General features: G+C 44.3%; 1 protein-coding gene across 2 annotated transcripts in view; it reads left to right on the forward strand.

The window, feature by feature from the left end:
* GARNL3 (GTPase activating Rap/RanGAP domain like 3) overlaps positions 1-19,349 on the forward strand; it is a 162,098-nt gene that overhangs the window by 114,689 nt on the left and 28,060 nt on the right. For both annotated transcript variants that reach the window (XM_055541190.1, XM_055541191.1), the window contains exons 13-19: positions 4,265-4,373; positions 6,523-6,568; positions 7,563-7,669; positions 8,688-8,803; positions 10,950-11,054; positions 12,198-12,272; positions 14,796-14,907. In XM_055541190.1, coding sequence (XP_055397165.1) covers positions 4,265-4,373; positions 6,523-6,568; positions 7,563-7,669; positions 8,688-8,803; positions 10,950-11,054; positions 12,198-12,272; positions 14,796-14,907 — 670 coding nt within the window. The remainder of the gene's footprint in view (positions 1-4,264; positions 4,374-6,522; positions 6,569-7,562; positions 7,670-8,687; positions 8,804-10,949; positions 11,055-12,197; positions 12,273-14,795; positions 14,908-19,349) is intronic.

Below are 19,349 nucleotides of genomic sequence, written 5' to 3' on the forward strand. Positions count from 1 at the left end.
TCACACACCCATTCATATCCCATCCCATGCCCCAGACACCCAAACTTACATCTCCAGCCAGCCTAGGGGGAACTCCAGACCAAATATGCAGGCTTCTTGACGCCTCCCCTAGGCTCAGCGTCTCACACCCAGTCTGTCCAAAGCTGAATTCCCTACTCTCCTCCAGACCTCTTCCTCCCAAAGTCTTTCTTATCTCTGATGATGACTCTTCTGCTCTTCCAGTGTGTGGGGCAGAATGACCTTAGAATCATTCTTGATTCCTGCCTCTCCTTCTCATCCCATATTCAGTTTGTCAGGAAATCCTGTGGGCTCGACCTTCAGGTGACACCTGAGCTTTTGTCACACTTCAGTTACCACGCTGAATAAATTCCTCTCAGCCTCCCTGGTGCCCTGAAAAAGTGTTTCTCAATCCACTGGCCAGAGCAATCCTTAGAAATGCACGTCAGCCTCTTCCCAAACCCCTAGTGCCTTCCGCTTCACTCAGAGTCAAAGCCAGATCCTTAGAGTGGCTGAAGGCCCCTAGTGACCTCCGTACCTCTCTGGTCCCCTCACCCACTGCTCTCCTGGTTTCCTCCCTTCCAGTCACATTGACTTCCTTTCCTGTCCCAAGTCACCAGATACTGTTCCACGTCATGGCTTTAAGCTGCCCTTCCTTCTGCCTAGAACTCTCTCCTACCTGGTATCTTCTGGCTGACTCACTCACCACCCTCAGATCTACCCAAATGCCAGCTGTTAAAATGACCCCATGACTGAATTAAAGCCACAACCCACCCAACCCCAGCACCCCCAGCGCCCCAAGGCACCTGCATGGCTCCTGTTCGTCCATGGCACATATTGTCACCTAACATTACACATACTATTTAGAACACTTGTTTACATTTACTGTGTAATTTCTGTGCCTACTGCTAGAGTGTATGCCCCATGAAGGCAGGAATTTTGTCTGTTTTGTTCCTGATATAGAGCAGAAGCTAAATAATTACTTTACAAAATATATATAAAAGCTTTATTGAGACATATTTCATATTCCATTCACTTCACCCACTTAAGTATGTTCACATGGTTATTCAGCTATCATCACAGTCAATTTTAGAATATTTCATTACCCCAAAGAGAAATCTCTCGAGGCTTTGCCGTCACTTCCCACTCCCCGCTGCATAGCCTCTGGTAACTAGCAACCTGCTTTCTCTTTCAATTTGCCTATTCTGGACACTTTGTAGAAATGGAATCACATCATGTGTGGTCTTTCGTAACTAGCTTCTTGCACTTGGCATGCTTTCAAGGTTTGTCCATGTTGTAGCCTGTATCTGTATTTCATCCCTTTTTATTGCAGAATAATTTCCTATTTTATAGATACATTTTGTTTATCCATTCATCAATTGATGGATGAGCACTTACTTATTTTCATTTTAACATAAAATTTACAATTGTAACCACTTTTGAATTTATAGTTCAGTGCCATTAATTCCATTAAGTGCATTGCTGTGCAGTCATTGCCACGGTCCATCTCCAGAACTTTATCGTCTTCTCAAACCGAAAGTCTGTACCCATTCATCAGTAAATCCACATTCCTCCCTCCCCCAGCCCCTGGCAACCACCGCACTCCTCTCTGTCTTTATGAATTTGATCATTCTAGGAATCTCATGTAAGTGGAATCATACATTTTTCCTTTTTGTCTGGCTTATTTCACTATCACAGTGTCCTCAGGGGTCGTCCATATTGTACCATGTGTCAGAATTTCCTTCGTTTTTAAAGCTGAGTAGTATTCCACATTTTTATACCACATTTTCTTTATCCATTCATCCATCGGTAGATGCTTGAGTCATTTCCACCTTTCGGCTATTATCAATACAGCTGCTAAGAGCATTGGTGTACAAATATTTCTTTGAGTCTCTGCTTTCAATTTTGGGAGAATATACCCAAAACTGGAATTGCTGGATCATATGGTAGTTCTGTGTTTAATTTTTTGAATATTTTTCCCAGCAGTGGCTCTGTTTTACATTCCCACCAGCAATGCATGAGTTCCAATTTCTCCACATTTGTAACAACATTTGTTATTTGAGTTGTTTTAAAATAGCTATTCTGATGGGTGTGAGGTGATATCTTATTGTGCTTTTTATTTGCATTTCTCTAACCATTAGTGATATTAACATCTTTTGTGTTTATTATCCATCTGTATATTTTCTTTAAAGCATTGTGTATTCAAGTCCTGTGCTTATATTTTAATCACATTATTTGGGGTTTTTGTTGTTGAGTTGTAGGAGTTCTTTATATATGATTGAATATATGACTTGTAAATATTTCTCCCATTCTTTGGGCTGCCTTTTTACCTTGTTGATAGTATCTTTTAATGTAAACAGAAGTTTTAAATTTATTGTAGTCAAATTTATGTATTTTTTCTTTCATTGGCTATGCCTTTAGTGTCATATCTAAGAAATAATTGCCAAAAATCTTTTTGAATTGAATTGAATTGAATTGTAGTGAAATTATCAGAGCATCTCTAAGCCTTAGTTTTTTTACTTGCAAAATGAGAGTAATATCTAATATGGGTCAGGTAGAGATCCTGTTCTCAGGAGCTTACAATGTAAAACAGGGGACACACGAGAGACCCACGGAGAAAAGGGAATCATTCTCCTTGGCCAGTTATGCAAAGGTCTTGGACAGGGCTTAGCAAACTATGGCCCATGGACCAGATCCAGCAGACTGAGTGGTTTGTTAAATAAAGTGTTATTGGAAAACAGTCTTGCCTGTTGATTTATGAATTGTCTACAGCTGCTTTTTGCCACAACAGCAAAGCTGCATGGTTGTAAAGAGTATGATCTGCAAACCCCAGAATACTTACTGTCTGGACCTTCATTGTTGTCATTCAGTTGCTCAGTTTAGTTCAGTTTGGTCACTCAGTTGTCTCCAACTCTTCGCGACCCCATGGACTGCAGCATGCCAGGCTTCCCTGTCCATCGCCAACTCCCGGAGTTTACTCAGACTCATGTCCATTGAGTTGGTGATGCCATCCAACCATGTCTTCCTCTGTCACCCCTTATCCTCCTGTTCTCAATCTTTCCCAGCATCAGGGTCTTTTCCAACAAGTCTGCTCTTTGCATCAGGTGGCCAAAGTATTGGAGCTTCAGCATCAGTCCTTCCAATGAATATTCAGGACTGATTTCCTTTAGGATTGACTGGTTTGATCTCCTTGAAGTACAAGGGACTCTGAAGAGTCTGGACCTTCACAGAAAAGATTTACTGACATATACGCAATGGAATATTATTCAGCCATAATAAGGAATGCATTTGAAACAGTTCTAATGAGGTGGATGAACATAGAACCTATTATACAGAGTGAAGTAAGCCAGAAAGAGAAAGATAAATACCATAGTCTAACGCATGTATACAGAATCTAGAAAAATGGTACTGAAGAATTTATTTACAGGGCAGCAATGGAGAAACAGACATAAAGAATAGACTTATGGACATGGGAGAGGGGAGGGGAGGGTGAGATGTATGGAAAGAGTAACATGGAAACTTACATTACCATATGTAAAATAGATAGCCATGGGAATTTGCTGTATATATCAGGAAACTCAAACAGGGGCTCTGTATCAACCTAGAGGGGTGAGTTGGGGAGGGAGATGGGAAAGAGGTTCAAAAGGGAGGGGATATATGTATACCTATGGCTGCTTCTTTGAGGTTTGACAGAAAACAGCAAAATTCTATAAAGCAATTATCCTTCAATTAAAAAATAATTTTTTAAAAAAGATTTATTGGCCCTAGGTCTAGCAGATCATTTTGGAAAGGTCAGCTGGGGTCAGATTAGATAGGGGCACTATTCTCATCAAGTATATGCTTCAGAACGAGTGAAAGCATTCATTTATATTTTTAAATATGCATATTTGAGCCCGTCCCCAGGGAATTCTGAGGCAATGCCTCTGGTCTAGGGGCCTTGAACTCCAGGCTAAGGAGATGAAGCAGGAGTGAAGGTGAACCTGATTAAAGCAATAAAGTGGGAGAGAATAGAGGCAAGGAGACTGTTTGGAGGCTCCTGGGGGAGGGTAGTGAAGATTAAATGCAGGCCTAAGTTGGAAGAGGAGCGGAGGAGACTGCCAGATGAGCCAGGAGATGGGCTGGAGAAGTTTGGGAGGCAAGAAGACAAAGGTAATGAAGCTCAGGGCTCTGTGAGCATTGGGGTTTGTTTTGCTGCGTTAGTGCATTAACTCTGGGAACGTGCCGTGTGTGAGCGGCCTTCTCAGTGATGCTGTTCATTTACATCCAGGTGGAAAGGAAGCGCCACATTGGAAATGATATCGTCACCATAGTGTTCCAGGAAGGAGAGGAACCTTCTCCTGCCTTCAAGCCTTCCATGATCCGCTCCCACTTCACACGTATCCTGGGCCTGTGTGAACCCTCCCAAGTTAGCCTCGCTGGACCTAAAATGACCCTCAAGCCTGATGTCATGGTGGACTGGCACGTGCTGATTGTTTTGGTTGCTAGACCCTAAGAGCCACTCTCTCTGTCCACTGCAGCGATGAATGGACTTATTTATTCTCAGAGAATTCTTCACTTCAGAACTGTTTTTCCTTTCCTCGAGTGTCTATGAAATGAAGGGAACTTCCTACCCTCCGCTGATAATAAGGGAATTAGAAGAATTATAGGTAGTGAATCCTCTGAGAAATTTGCTTTAGGTATAAAAAACTTGCAAGCTGAGATAAAAAGCCAAAATAATGTGCCTTTGTTGATTCTAAGTCCTGGGAATGGCTGCTGTATTACCATCTCTTAACATTTGAGAAGTGATAGAATTAATCCTATTTTTATTTGCTTTCCCTCCACTTCCTCTCGTGCATCTTTAGCTCACTTTGCCGCCAAAGACCTGAAGTCTCAGTAATGCCCAAGCTCAGTGCACTCAGACAGGCCTGGGGCGTGAGCATGGCCAGCCCGACACATCCCCAACCATGGCCCCATTGTCCTGGGCCACTGGCCGTGACAGTGAGACCCAGCTGTCATGCTGGCCATAATAAGTAAAGGCAAGTAGTAGTACCTACAGGTTTTTTTCAGAATAAATTCTGGTCTAGTTATTCATGTTCCCTGGAGACCCCAGGAAAGATGCTAGGAGCTAGGACCACTGTGGCTCATGACATCTACAAGTAGATTGCTCTGCATCCTCTAGCTTGTTCGCTTATGTCCTAACATTATAGAATGTAAGTTTTTCTTTAAATTATTTATCTGGGGGCTTCCCAGGTGGCTCAGTGATAAAGAATCCACCTGCCAATACAGGAGCTGCAGGAGACACAGGTTTGATCCCTGGGTCAGGAAGATCCCTTGGAGGAGGAACTGGCAACCCACTCCAGTATTCTTGCCAAGATAATCCCATGGACAGAGGTGCCTGGTGGGCTACAGTCCATGAGATCGCAGAGTCAGACATGACAGAAGCAACTGAGCACATTTATTTATTTGGCTGCACTGGGTCTTAGTTGTGGAACTCGAGATCTTTGATCCTTGTTGTGGTGTGCAGGACCTTGTTCCCTGACCAAGGATTGAACCCAGACCGCTTGCATTGCAAGCAGAATCTTAGCCACTGGACCACCAGGGAAGTCCCAGTATGTAAGTTTTAAAAGCTGAAAATTGCCATGAGGACAGGGAATAAAACAGGTATGCACATACACATTAATAATAAGTGATATCTTATTCTGGTCACTGGAATGGAGGACTAATATTTCCCCTTTTGTGCAGCAGTTCTTCTTACAGAACAGAAACAAAATTCCAGGAGGGAGATGGAGGTGACTCAGAGTAACAGAGAGATCATCATTATTTTTAGAATTTTCTTCATTATGAGTTTTAGATTTGGGACTGGGCTCGTTTGTTTCTCCAAAGGGACAAATCTAAGAGTGGGAGCACTCTGAGGGATTGAGGAGGGTGGTATTTCAACCCTAGCTAAGAGAAGCTAGGGCTGGGAGATGCTGGGGGAGAAGGAGGAATGGGAGAAGAAAAAAAATGCTGGTGGAGGTGGTACTATTTTAGACTCAACATGCCCAACACGAGCAAAGTAGATTCTGCCTAGAGACTGCCGCCAGCTACACTGGTTTGTTTGGGTTTGTTTTGTCTACTAAAAGCCAGAAGGAGATAGAGGGAAAGTATACAGTGGATACATTTAAACTGCTTTTCCTTTCAAAATGTGTGAGACGACATATCTGGTTAATTTCATTGGGGATCTTGTATATATTTCCAGGCAAGGGAACTGATCTTTTTGCTCTGGTTTTGCTTGGTTGTAGTGGCTTCATAGCGTTGTTTACATTGCTTTTCTGACAGATTTGGAGGTGAAGCCCTTTCCCAAAAGGACGAGCACGCAGAGGTCAAACCTGTCTCCCCTGGCTGTCTCTTTTATAGAAGACAAGGTTCCATCTCAACCTAAGGGTGACAGGTGCCCTGACCCCAGGAGAGCAGGTCCAAGATGATCCTGTACCCGGGGTTTACCAAACACAAGCTTTTGACTGTGTGCATCGGGTCCTTAATTGATTTCCTTAACCATCACCACAGATATTTTTGCCTTAGTGAGGTATGATCAGCAAAAGGACAATTACAGGTTGGTAACAACTTTATCTTTATGGCTTGTTCTAATCCTCATGTTTACATGTTACTTTGGCATTCATTTTATGAGACTCTTGATTTATTACCTGTTTCTTGATTAACTTGAAAGACTGTGTCTTCAGGAAAAGCTTGTCTCATATAGTGTTTTGTTTTGATTTGGGTTTTTTTATTTGGCTGCTCTGGGTCTTAGTTGCAGCACTCAGGATCTTTAGTTGCAGCATGTGGGATCTAGTGCCCTGACCAGGGATCGAACCTGGGCCCCCTGCACTGGGAACGTGGAGTCTTAGCCTCTGGATCACCAGGGAAGTCCCCTGTTTCGTATAGTGTTGCTCTGTGCAGTAGACCCGAGGGTCAGGGCTAGCTTGGAATGTGGTTGTGCTCCACAGAGGGCACAAATGTGATATGTTTGATCTTGCCCAGAGCACCCTCCTTCCTAGGCTACATCCTTGCCTGTTTATGCTTTTGTTCTCAAAAATTAATCTGTTAAAAGCTATCATGATTTTGTGAAAAGAGGATAAACTGTGAGGCAAATAGACCTGGGTTGGAATCCCAGCTCTGTCGCTCACTACCTTTGAAGCTTTAGGGGAAAAGTGTTTATCTTCTTGGAGACTCAGGCTTGTCTGTGGAAGGAAGATAACAGCTCTATTTTGTCAGGCTGCTGAGAATCAGCGGATACTATGTCTTAAAATACCAAGTATGCTCCCTGTTGTGCAGTGGGTGCAAGTGGTGGTCTTTGCTGTCATTACTGCAGTGGGTGACCTTGCCTGCCGCTTGGTGGGTTGGACCATGAAGGATCCAACAAGACCTAATCTTTGCCCTAAAGCAGATGGGATTGCTGCATGGTGGCCAAGGTTCTGGAAGAACAGAGGATGCCTTCCTCCTGTGGAAGTATTCCTAAGACATCACATAGGCAACTGGAGAAATTTAAGATCCAGATGTTGATGATCTTTTAAGAAAAACCAACTAACTCTACAATGTTCTCTACACAGGCTGAAAATATTTTCAGAGGAAAGTGTACCACTCTTTGGCCCACCCTTGCCATCCCCACCAGTGTTTACAGACCACCAGGAATTCAGGGACTTTTTGCTAGTGAAATGTAAGTTTCTATTTTGAAATGTTTTTGTACCTTGTTCTACATCAAAATACATTTCTTCTAATTCTCGCAGGACACCATAAAGAAGATATCATCATTTAAGCATTGATTGCATTCCACGTTCTGTTAATTTTTCATGAGAAATGTATTTAGTTTTCTGATGGTGTTTTGGAGGTCTCTCCTGGGTTCTCATCTATACCTAGCATCCTAGCCACCAAATAACTAATATTTATTCAGTTCAATAGGCCTAGCTCTGTGCTCTTTTATGTGTTGTATCACGTTCTTACAACCCCATAAGGAAATATGGTTATATTCATTCTACATAATAGAAAACTGAGGCCCAAGGATCTAAATAATTTGCTTAAGAATGCACAGACAGCAGCATAGCTGGGATTCAAACCCGTAACTGCCTCAGCCTCAAGCTCCTAACTACTGCACACTTTCCATTCTGCGCTCTAATGTGTAACTGGGCATTCCACTTCATTGACTCTCAGTGTCTGTAGTCCACTAAACCACCAGCTTTTTTGTTCTAGAAGAAACTTTCATTGGGCTAAGAATTCCAGTACTCTCCTTGGGCAATGGTGGTGTTATTTTTTCTAACAAAATCCGTCAAATATATATTTAATCCCATTGAATGGCATCCTATGGTTTGGCCCATGTGTTGGATGGATGGGTGGATGGGTGGGTAGGTGGATTAATGGATGGATGGATTAGTGGATGGGTGAGTAGGTGGGTGGAATGGTGGATGAGGGCAGGTTTGGGTTCCAGTTAGGTCTTCAAGTAATTAGTTATACCCTCTGCTCAGGAATCTTGTAATCCAACAGGAAAGGCAAGATAGATATACCTATGGAGTATGACTTTGTACAGAGAAATTTAGCAAGTTTTTAAGGATTCTTCCATGAAAGGAGGGTAATAACAGTATTAGGAAATGGGTGGCATTTACTGTGAAAAGTTTCCTTGAGAAGGACATTCTTCAATAACCTAACATATGTAATTCCCTTTGTAACTTGATTTATTTTAGTAATTAACGGTGAAAAAGCCACTTTGGAAACCCCAACATTCGCCCAGAAACGTCGACGAACTCTGGATATGTTGATTCGATCTTTATACCAGGATTTGATGCCAGATTTGCACAAGGTAACCCTGGGTCCATGGTCTTCTTTCTTTCCCATGGGGTCTGAATTGAGAACACAAGTCCTTGTGATGAGTCCTGGTTAGAAGAGTGTAACATCTCCTGATCCTTGCTGTCAACACTGGACTGTGGCCACCAGGGGCTGGGGTTCTCTCGTGGATACCATGGGAAGAGGGGACGTTTAATGTCCATATAAAGAAGTGCGATTTTCATAAAAATCTTGTGGAAATCACCATGCAGGCTGGGGCACGAGTGTCAGTCAACAGTCCTTGGAGCAGTAGAGTGCTTTGGGGTGGCTGACCTTGGAGTACCACTCAGTGTTACCTGTGCCATGGAGCTGACGGACAGGCAAAGTAGGGATTTGGGAGAGAGACTACGCTCTCTTAAGGTTTTCTGGAGATTTACTGGCGAGTACCATATTTAGGCACTGAAATATGCCTGTGCATTTACTGCAAATCCACTTTGCACCAGACACTTCCTAGGCTGAAGGTGTATCCACACTGATGAGACCCAGCACCTCCCTTGAGGAGCCCAGCACCTCGAGGGCCCCACACTCTTTAGAGGCCTCCGGACTTAGTACAAGATCACCGTGTGTCACGGTGGCTAATAAGTGTTAATGCGGAATGAAATCATCGTTGTTTAGAAGCATTTCTCGAATTTAACAAAGAACACAGAACAAGTGGGAACACTCCCCTAGAATCAGTGGGGCCACAAACTCCAGCAACAAGAGTTGCTACTGAATGTGAACATAAATGCAGTGTCTGGTCTCAAGTGCCCCCCACCCCCACCCTGGGGAGACAAAGAACATCAGAACAAACTGGTGCAAACAAACCTTGTGATCCTTTCCCTTCAGCACAGTGACCACCGCCATCTTATAGGTGCCCTTGATTTCCAGCCGGTCTCTACACCCAGCTACTTACAGGGCTTGGGCCAGACCAACCCCAGGGCCCTAAATAGCCAGCCATAATTGGCAATCTGCCCATTTCCTTATTTCCTTAAGGTCAAGGAAGGATGAAGAGAGAGTTATTGTTGTTCAGTTGCTAAGTCATCTCCCACTCTCTGCAACCCCATAGACTGCAGCATGCCAGGCTCTCCTGTCCTTCATTATCTCCCGGAGTTTGCTCAAACTCATGTCCATTGAGTCGGTGATGCCATCTAACCATCTCATCCTCTGTCGCCCCCTTCTCCTCCTGCCCTCAGCCTTTCCCAGCATCAGGGTCTTTTTCAAAGAGTTGGTTTTTTGAATAAGGTGGCCAAAGTATTGGCGCTTCAGCATCAGTCCTTCCAATGAAGAAAGGGTACCAAGAGGAGTATGTGATGTCTTTGCAGCTGAAGCATCACTGCCTTAACAGGCCTTCCCCAGCCCAGCTGAAACCTAGTGCCCCTGTTTAATGCCTCCAGATGCTTTATGTACCTCCCCTTCATAGAAGTTATCCATGTGCCAGTCGTGTAGTCAGTTACTTAATCTAGCTTTCCCGTAGACTCTGCTCCGTGAGGACAGAGATTGTGTCCACAACATTGCCCAGATCTAGCAGAGCATAGGTGCTCAGCCACTACGAGCTAACTGCAAGCATGCACCCAGTTCTCTGACTGCTGTCTGGAAGAAAACTGCCATTTACGGAGTGTGTGCTCAAGCACCTCCCATGCATTTCCTTCCTTAGTCCTTATAACACACCTCAGAGACAGGTATTAGCCACACAAAGACACTGAGACTCAGAAATTAAGTTCCTTGCCCAAAATTACCCAGAAGGCCACAGAGTTGACAAGTCTAGGGGCCCTGTTCACATGGAATTGAGTGTGTCATGTTCCAGGGGTGTCCTCTCTGAGAACGGCACCCTTGGAGCTGTGCAGCGTAGCGGCCAATCACTCTGGGAGGCGGTTAGTAAGTGGAGCTGCTGGTTTGCTTGCTTTCTGAGCCCCTGCTCTCAGCTCTTCCAGGGGCTGGCTCTCCCCCTGTTGGCTCCTTAATCCCTTGCGGCTCACACAGACCTGGGCGGACACTTGAGCGGTGCTCCATAGATGCTTATTGAGTGAATGAATAGAGGCGGCAGAAGTAGGACTATTTGGACAAAGAGGTTTGTGGAGTAAGAGAAGGCAAAGATGAGATTTGATAACCATCTTTGGAATTCATAACTTGTCTTTCTTTTTCAGAACATGCTTAATAGACGATCTTTCAGTGATGTCTTACCGGAATCGCCCAAGTCAGCGAGGAAGAAAGAGGAGGCCCGCCAGGCAGAGTTTGTTAGAATAGGACAGGTGGGTTTTCTTGTGCAAGACACAGAGTTGTGAGTCCATCCAAACCAGATGGCCCTTCTGCGAAGAATGTTATGTTTGCACACTCCTGGAGGAGTTCTGTCACTTCTCTTAGGGTCATTGTGGAACCATAAGGAAGATTTTTTTTTAATTTTATTGAAGTATAATTGATTTTCAATGTGTTAATTTCTGCTGTACAGCAAAGCGATTCAGTTATACATATTGATATTCTTGTTCATAATCTTTTCCAGTCTGGTTTGTCACAGGATATTGAATATAGCTCCCTGTGCTGTACAGTAGGACCTTGTTGCTTATATGAGGAGGGGTGATGCTGGCTGGGAGCAGGAGGCCACAGGGCTCAGTCCCTGCTCCCTCTTGTCAAGGGAGCACATACCATTTGCTTGACTCCTGGGGATTTTCTGAAGAGTAGAGAGCCAATTTAGGGAAAGGACCTTGAACTGCCCCCTGGCAGGAGTCAGCACGGAGGGGGCTGTCCTCGCAGGAGACCCGGATTTCCCCCCTACCACTTGAAAGCAGTCATCACAGGGAGGTGGCTCCCGGGCATCACCTTATTCCAGGTTTTAGAGGAAGCCACTCCCTCTCTGCCTGGCTTCTTCGTGACATTAGTGTTTCTTGGTTCTGGAGGTGATACAGCCTTCTGCCTTGGTCCCATGTCACAAGAGGGAGGAGGAGAGCTGTCTGCTGCAGACAAGATTCTGACCTAAAAGTGGAAGCTAATCAGCAAGGCAATCACAAAAGCTTAGCAGCAAAGATAACCTTTTCCCAAAGCAGGAGCCGTATCACCGGGGCCTCCAACTTCAGTTCGTGTTCAAAGATAGTACCCCGACTCTACTTTCAGAGAATCTGATTCATCAAGTTTGAGGAAGGACCTGGGGATTTTTTTTCAGTACTGGTGGTTTGGAAATCACTGTACTGATATATTGATCGGTTGAAATGACAGAATGCATTTGACATCATTAGATCCAGCTGACTCCTTTCCTTATCTTCAGTGATAGGGCAGCGTGGGAACCTGAAACAAGCCTGAAATTACTCCTGTTTCATTTTAAAAAGTTTTTTTCAAGTCATAACTGTTGATTCTTATGCTTTTACTGCCTGATAAACTGAAAGAGATCTCTATTCTGTAAGGCACTAAAGCTGAAATCCATCGTGAGAGGGGACGCTCCATCAAGCTTGGTGGCATCAGGGATCTGTAAAAAGGAGGTGAGTTATTGATGCTTTCATGTTCAACTGTGAATGTCCTGTGTCTTTGGGGAAGTTATTGAGATTCTTAGAAAGAGCTTTGTGGGGCAGGAGGAAGAAGAGCTTGTCTGAGGCAGAGTCTGCAGACAAAGCCCCAGGTAAAGTTGGGCAGCATTTAGTGAGAGCCTCCTGGCTTCCATGGTGTGCCTGCACCTTTGCTTAAAGGGGCAGAGCTGCTCGACCAGGCCTGGACAGGCAGACTGAGCTCAGCAGTGTGCCTCAAGCCTTGTGTGTATACAGACCACTGGGACATCCTGACCAAATGCAGGTTCTCATCAACAGCTCTGCAGCCGGGCCATGATCCTGTATTTCCAACAAGGTCTCATGTCGTGCCTGTGCTGCTGACCATGGACACGCTCAACAGCAAGGCTCTAGGGCAGTACTTCTGAAGCTTCAGTGTGGGTTAGAATCACCCCCTAGAACCTCTGATTCCGTAGGTCTGAGTGGGCCCTGAGAATTTGCATTTCTCTCAAGTCGATGCTGATGCTGTTGGTCAGAGGACCACAGCTGAGCAATCACTGCCTCCTCTACCACTCATTCATGGCCTGTGTATCTACTCATTTCTACTTCCTATGGAAAAAGAACTAGGTGGTCATCAAGCATTGAAGAGAAAACATAAAAACAAATCACAGTATGAACTTATTGTTTGCATTATTTTGTATTGTAAAGTCATACCCTACATACTTCATTATATCTATGTTCAGAATATCTAAAAGATAATTAAATGGAACAACTCCACAGTGTATCACTGGAGAAGTAGCCATTGTAAAAGCAAAAGAATTATGAATATATCTATTTTCGCCCTAAAGGTATAGATGATCTATATCTGAACTGTAGAACCTACACACAGTTCAAAGTCTGGTTTCAAGAAAATTATGCGCTCAAAATACAACCGGTGCTGAAAACCCACAGCCAATTTAAGACAAGACCGATGGCAAAGTATCTTTTCCAAAGGTTGCCAAAATTCCCACTATCTGCTTATTCATTTGAATAGTAGAATTTGTAGTGTTGTCAAGGACTTCATAGATAGCACATTCCAATAAGATTTAGTAACTTTCTTAACAGAGAAGGCAATGGCAACCCACTCCAGTACTCTTGCCTGGAAGATCCCATGGATGGAGGAACCTGGTGGGCTGCAGTCCATGGGGTCGCTAAGAGTCGGGCACATCTGAGCGACTTCACTTTCACTTTCCACTTTCATGCATTGGAGAAGGAAATGGCAACCCACTCCAGTGTTCTTGCCTGGAGAATCCCAGGGACAGGGGAGCCTGGTGGGCTGCTGTCTATGGGGTTGCACAGAGTCGGACACTACTGAAGCGACTCAGCAGCAGCAGCAACTTTCTTAAAAAGTTCGTAGGGAAATGCCACTCCAAGTAATGACCTGCACTTGGGCAGCCCTCTTTCAGTTTATAAAATATCTTCACGTCCTTTGTGTGATCTTTTCACAACAGCCCAAGCCTCATCTCAGCAATGAGGTCACTCATTTTGAGGCTGGTGGGTTTCATAAATGTATAGCATGATTTTCCAAGACAGGAATAATTCACACAGTGTTTACCCTCATCCCAAACAGCACCCTGGCAGGTCACCTCAGAGCCATCACTCCTACTCTGAGTGTACCAGCATGTGCTCACTTAGAACTTACAAACACACCTATGAACACACCTTACACGTGCACACAGGCTCTTGTACAGCATCAGGTAAAAGTGAAGATGTAGGACTTCAACTCATCCCTGAGAATCTCTACAGACATCCTTGTCCTTTGAGGCCAAGCCACATGCTTTGGAAGGAAGTTAATGGTTCCAGGCATCAGCCACAGCTCCGAGGGAGCAGTAAGGCAGTGCCAACTATTCCTGCTCGATCAATGTAGAATGAAACCAAGGTTGCGGGCTCCATGACGTGAACGTGTCAAGCGGGGGAACACAAGTAGGTTTCATTGGAGCCCTCAACATATTCCTACGAACAGACATTATTTCTTTTCTTGAAGATTTCATAGCCATAAGTGGGTCAATAAGCCTTTTCATGTTAAGATGATAGCAACCTCTTGCATTGCATGTGGTTTAATAGTTTTGCCAAATCAGCAGCACAGGAATCTGACTTTTTTTAGAGAGTTGGGTGGGACTTCCTTTTATAAAGAACTATTGCGAAACCTCCAAAAAAGAATAGGCTCCAATTGGTCCAACTTCTAAGTGTTAAAAAGAAACGTTTGGTTAGAAAACATTATTGATGTTTCCCTAGCCCTTGAGGGCAGCATTATAATACAGGTCACGGTGCCAGAAACATGTGAGTCAGCCTTTTCCTGTTGCATACATTTCTGGAAGGAGACATTTTTTTCTTAATTAAGGTGACTGAGTCAGAGCCCATCTAACTCCCAGGGTTTGGGGGCATCTGTGCTGCCGTTTCGGGTGGTATGTGTGCGTTTCCCCCTGATGGGCCGGTGTGCTGTCTCTGTGCTCTTAACCTTCCTACGCTTGTGTTGCCCTGCAGCCTTGGGAGCCACAGTGTTTCTGCAGTAACTTCCCTCATGAGGCCGTGTGTGCGGATCCCTGGGGCCAGGCCTTGCTGGTTTCCACTGATGCCGGCGTCTTGCTAGTGGATGGTTAGTGAGTAGCTGCTCCTTTAGCTGTCTCTCTGTGTGACTTCTCATACTTCTAAGATGGGTGACCACTGGTCGGCTCCCTTTGGATACATGTGTCCTCAGCGGTGAGGTTAACAGAGTCTCATCCCCTTACAAAACTACCCCATTGTTTTCAACACGCAAGCCAGAGGGGGAGGCACCCATGACAATTTCATCCCTTCCCCAAATCTCTGATTAATCTGTGGATATCAAATGATGCAAGAGACACGAACTCGATCCCTGGGTCAGGAATATCCTCTGGAGAAGGAAATGACAATCCACTCCAGTATTCTTGCCTGAGAAATCCCATGGACAAGAGGAGCCTGGCAGGCTACAGTCCATGGGGTTTCAAGTGTCGGATATGACTGAATATTGAGCACATCAAACGACCTGCAAGGAGAATCTCCTTTGCAGGAATACTTGTTGTGATTCCAATGTTTGACCTTAAATTAACAAGGGCACATGGTTCTTTAGAACCTCTGTCTCAGGGATATACTCTCTCTCAAAGCGCATTTTTTTTTTAAGGTTTCTAATTCAGAACATACTCAGTATCTAAAACAAACAATAAGGATCTTAGATAACCTGTTTGATGGATAGAGAAAGAAAAAGATTTTGATAGGAAGACAGATCTCAACTCAATATTAAATCAAACTTCTCACAGCCAGGTGGGTCAGCTGCCCCAGGGAGGCAGACAGGCGATGACCTTGGTGAGCATGCCCTAGAGGGAATTCAACTTTGGGTGGGGATTTAATTTAGATTCAAAGACTGCAGCAGGTCTCTTGGATTCTTCCAGACTCCTAATGAGTGATAAAGGATCTAAAGGATCAGTTCAGTTCAGTTCAGTCGCTCAGTCATGTCCGACTCTTTGCGACCCCATGAATCACAGCACTCCAGGCCTCCCTGTTCATCACCAACTCCCGGAGTTCACTCAAACTCACGTCCATCAGGTCGGTGATGCCATCCAGCCATCTCATCCTCTGTCGTCCCCTTCTCCTCCTGCCCCCAATCCCTCCCAGCATCAGAGTCTTTTCCAATGAGTCAACTCTTCGCATGAGGTGGCCAAAGTATTGGAGTTTCAGCTTTAGCATCAGTCCTTCCAATGAACACCCAGGACTGATCTCCTTTAGAATGCACTGGTTGGATCTCCTTGCAGTCCAAGGGACTCTCAAGAGTCTTCTCCAACACCACAGTTCAAAAGCATTAATTCTGCGGTGCTCAGCTTTCTTCACAGTCCAAATCTTACGTCCATACATGACCACTGGAAAAACCATAGCCTTGACTAGACAGACCTTGTTGGCAAAGTAATGTCTCTGCTTTTGAATATGCTATCTAGGTTGGTCATAACTTTCCTTCCGAGGAGTAAGCGTCTTTTAATGTCATGGCTGCAGTCACCATCTGCAGTGATTTTGGAGCCCAGAAAAATAAAGTCTGACACTGTTTCCACTGTTTCCCCATCTATTTCCCATGAAGTGATGGGACCGGATGCCATGATCTTCGTTTTCTGAATGTTGAGCTTTAAGCCAACTTTTTCACTCTCCACTTTCACTTTCATCAAGAGGCTTTTTAGTTCCTCTTCACTTTCTGCCATAAGGGTGGTGTCATCTGCATATCTGAGGTTATTGATATTTCTCCTGGCAATCTTGATTCCAGCTTGTGCTTCCTCCAGCCCAGCGTTTCTCATGAAGTACTGTGCATATAAGTTAAATAAGCAGGGTGACAATATACAGCCTTGACGTACTCCTTTCCCGATTTGGAACCAGTCTGTTGTTCCATGTCCAGTTCTAACTGTTGCTTCCTGACCTGCATATAGGTTTCTCAAGAGGCAGGTAAGGTGGTCTGGTATTCCCATCTCTTTCAGAATTTTCCACAGTTTATTGTGATCCACACAGTCAAAGGCTTTGGCATAGTCAATAAAGCAGAAATAGATGTTTTTCTGGAACTCTCTTGCTTTTTCCATGATCCAGCAGATGTTGGCAATTTGATCTCTGGTTCCTCTGCCTTTTCTAAAACCAACTCGAACATCAGGAAGTTCATGGTTCACATATTGCTGAAGCCTGGCTTGGAGAATTTTGAGCATTACTTTCCTAGCGTGTGAGATGAGTGCAATCATGCGGTAGTTTGAGCACTCTTTGGCATTGCCTTTCTTTGGGATTGGAATGAAAACTGACCTTTTCCAGTCCTGTGGCCACTGCTGAGTTTTCCAAATTTGCTGGCATATTGAGTGCAGCACTTTCACAGCATCATCTTTCAGGATTTGAAATAGTGCAACTGGAATTCCATCACCTCCACTAGCTTTGTTCATAGTGATGCTTTCTAAGGCCCACTTGACTTCACATTCCAAGATGTCTCGCTCTAGGTGAGTGATCACACCATCGTGATTATCTGGGTCGTGAAGATCTTTTTTGTACAGTTCTTCTGTGTATTCTTGCCATCTCTTCTTAATATCTTCTGCTTCTGTTAGGTCCATACCATTTCTGTCCTTTATCGAGCCCATCTTTGCATGAAATGTTCCCTTGGTATCTCTAATTTTCTTGAAGAGATCTCTAGTCTTTCCCATTCTGTTGTTTTCCTCTATTTCTTTGCGTTGATCGCTGAGGAAGGCTTTCTTATCTCTCCTTGCTATTCTTTGGAACTCTGCATTCAGATGCTTATATCTTTCCTTTTCTCCTTTGCTTTTCGCTTCTCTTGTTTTCACAGCTATTTGTAAGCCCTCCCCACACAGCCATTTTGCTTTTTTGCATTTCTTTTCCATGGGGATGGTCTTGATCCCTGTCTCCTGTACAATGTCACGAACCTCATTCCATAGTTCATCAGGCACTCTATCTATCAGATCTAGGCCCTTAAATCTATTTCTCACTTCCACTGTATAATCATAAGGGATTTGATTTAGGTCATATCTGAATGGTCTAGTGGTTTTCCCTACTTTCTTCAATTTAAGTCTGAATTTGGCAATTAGGAGTTCATGATCTGAGCCACAGTCAGCTCCTGGTCTTGTTTTTGTTGACTGTATAGAGCTTCTCCATCTTTGGCTGCAAAGAATATAATCAGTCTGATTTTGGTGTTGACCATGTGGTGATATCCATGTGTAGAGTCTTCTCTTTTGTTGTTGGAACAGGGTGTTTGCTATGACTAGTGCATTCTCTTGGCAAAACTCTATTAACCTTTGCCCTGCTTCATTCCATATTCCAAGGCCAAATTTGCCTGTTACCCCAGGGTTTCTTGACTTCCTACTTTTGCATTCCAGTCCCCTGTAATGAAAAGGACATCTTTTTGGGGTGTTAGTTCTAAACGGTCTTGTAGGTCTTCATAGAACCATTCAACTTCAGCTTCTTCAGTGTTACTGGTTGGGGCATTGGCTTGGATTACCGTGATATTGAATGGTTTGCTTGGAAACGAACAGAGATCATTCTGTCATTTTTGAGATTGCATCCAAGTACTGCATTTCAGACTCTTTTGTTGACTATGATGGCTACTCCATTTCTTCTAAGGGATTCCTGCCCACAGTAGTAGATATAATGGTCATCTGAGTTAAATTCCAGTCCATTTTAGTTCGCTAATTCCTAGAATGTCGACATTCACTCTTGCCATCTCCTGTTTGACCACTTCCAATTTGCCTTGATTCATGGACCTGACATTCCAAGTTCCTATGCAATATTGCTCTTTACAGCATCGGACCTTGCTTCTATGACCAGTCACATGCACAACTGGGTATTGTTTTTGCTTTGGCTCCATCCCTTCATTCTTTCTGGAGTTATTTCTCCACTGATCTCCAGTAGCATATTGGGCACCTACTGACCTGGGGAGTTCCTCTTTCAGAATCCTATTTTGCCTTTTCATACTGTTCATAGGGTTCTCAAGGCAAGAATACTGAAGTGGTTTGCCATTCCCCTCTCCAGTGGACCACATTCTGTCAGACCTCTCCACCATGACCCGCCCGTCTTGGGTGGCCCCACAGGGCATGACTTAGTTTCATTGAGTTAGACAAGGCTGTGGTCCGTGTGATCAGATTGACTAGTTTTCTGTGATTCAGTGTGTCTGCCCTCTGATGCCCTCTTGCAACACCTACCATCTTACTCGGGTTTCTCTTACCTTGGACGTGGGGTATCTCTTCACGGCTGCTCCAACAAAGCGCAGCTGCTGCTCCTTACCTTGGACAAGGGGTATCTCCTCATAGCTGCCCCTCCTGACCTTGAACGTGGAGTAGCTCCTCTCCGCCCTCCTGCACCCATGCAGCCGCTGCTCCTTGGACATCTAAAGGATAGTAGCAAATAACCAAACAAAAGAATTTATTTAAAAACAAAACAAAAACAGACCTTGGAGGCTTAGTCTAATCTTAGTTTTGCAGATAAAGAAAAGGAGGCCTAAAGAAATTAGGACTTCCCTGGTGGCTCTATCTACAATGTGGAAGACCCAGGTTCAGTCCT

Source organism: Bubalus kerabau, chromosome 11 (genome assembly GCF_029407905.1).
Source record: "Bubalus kerabau isolate K-KA32 ecotype Philippines breed swamp buffalo chromosome 11, PCC_UOA_SB_1v2, whole genome shotgun sequence".
Lineage (NCBI taxonomy): Eukaryota > Metazoa > Chordata > Mammalia > Artiodactyla > Bovidae > Bubalus > Bubalus kerabau.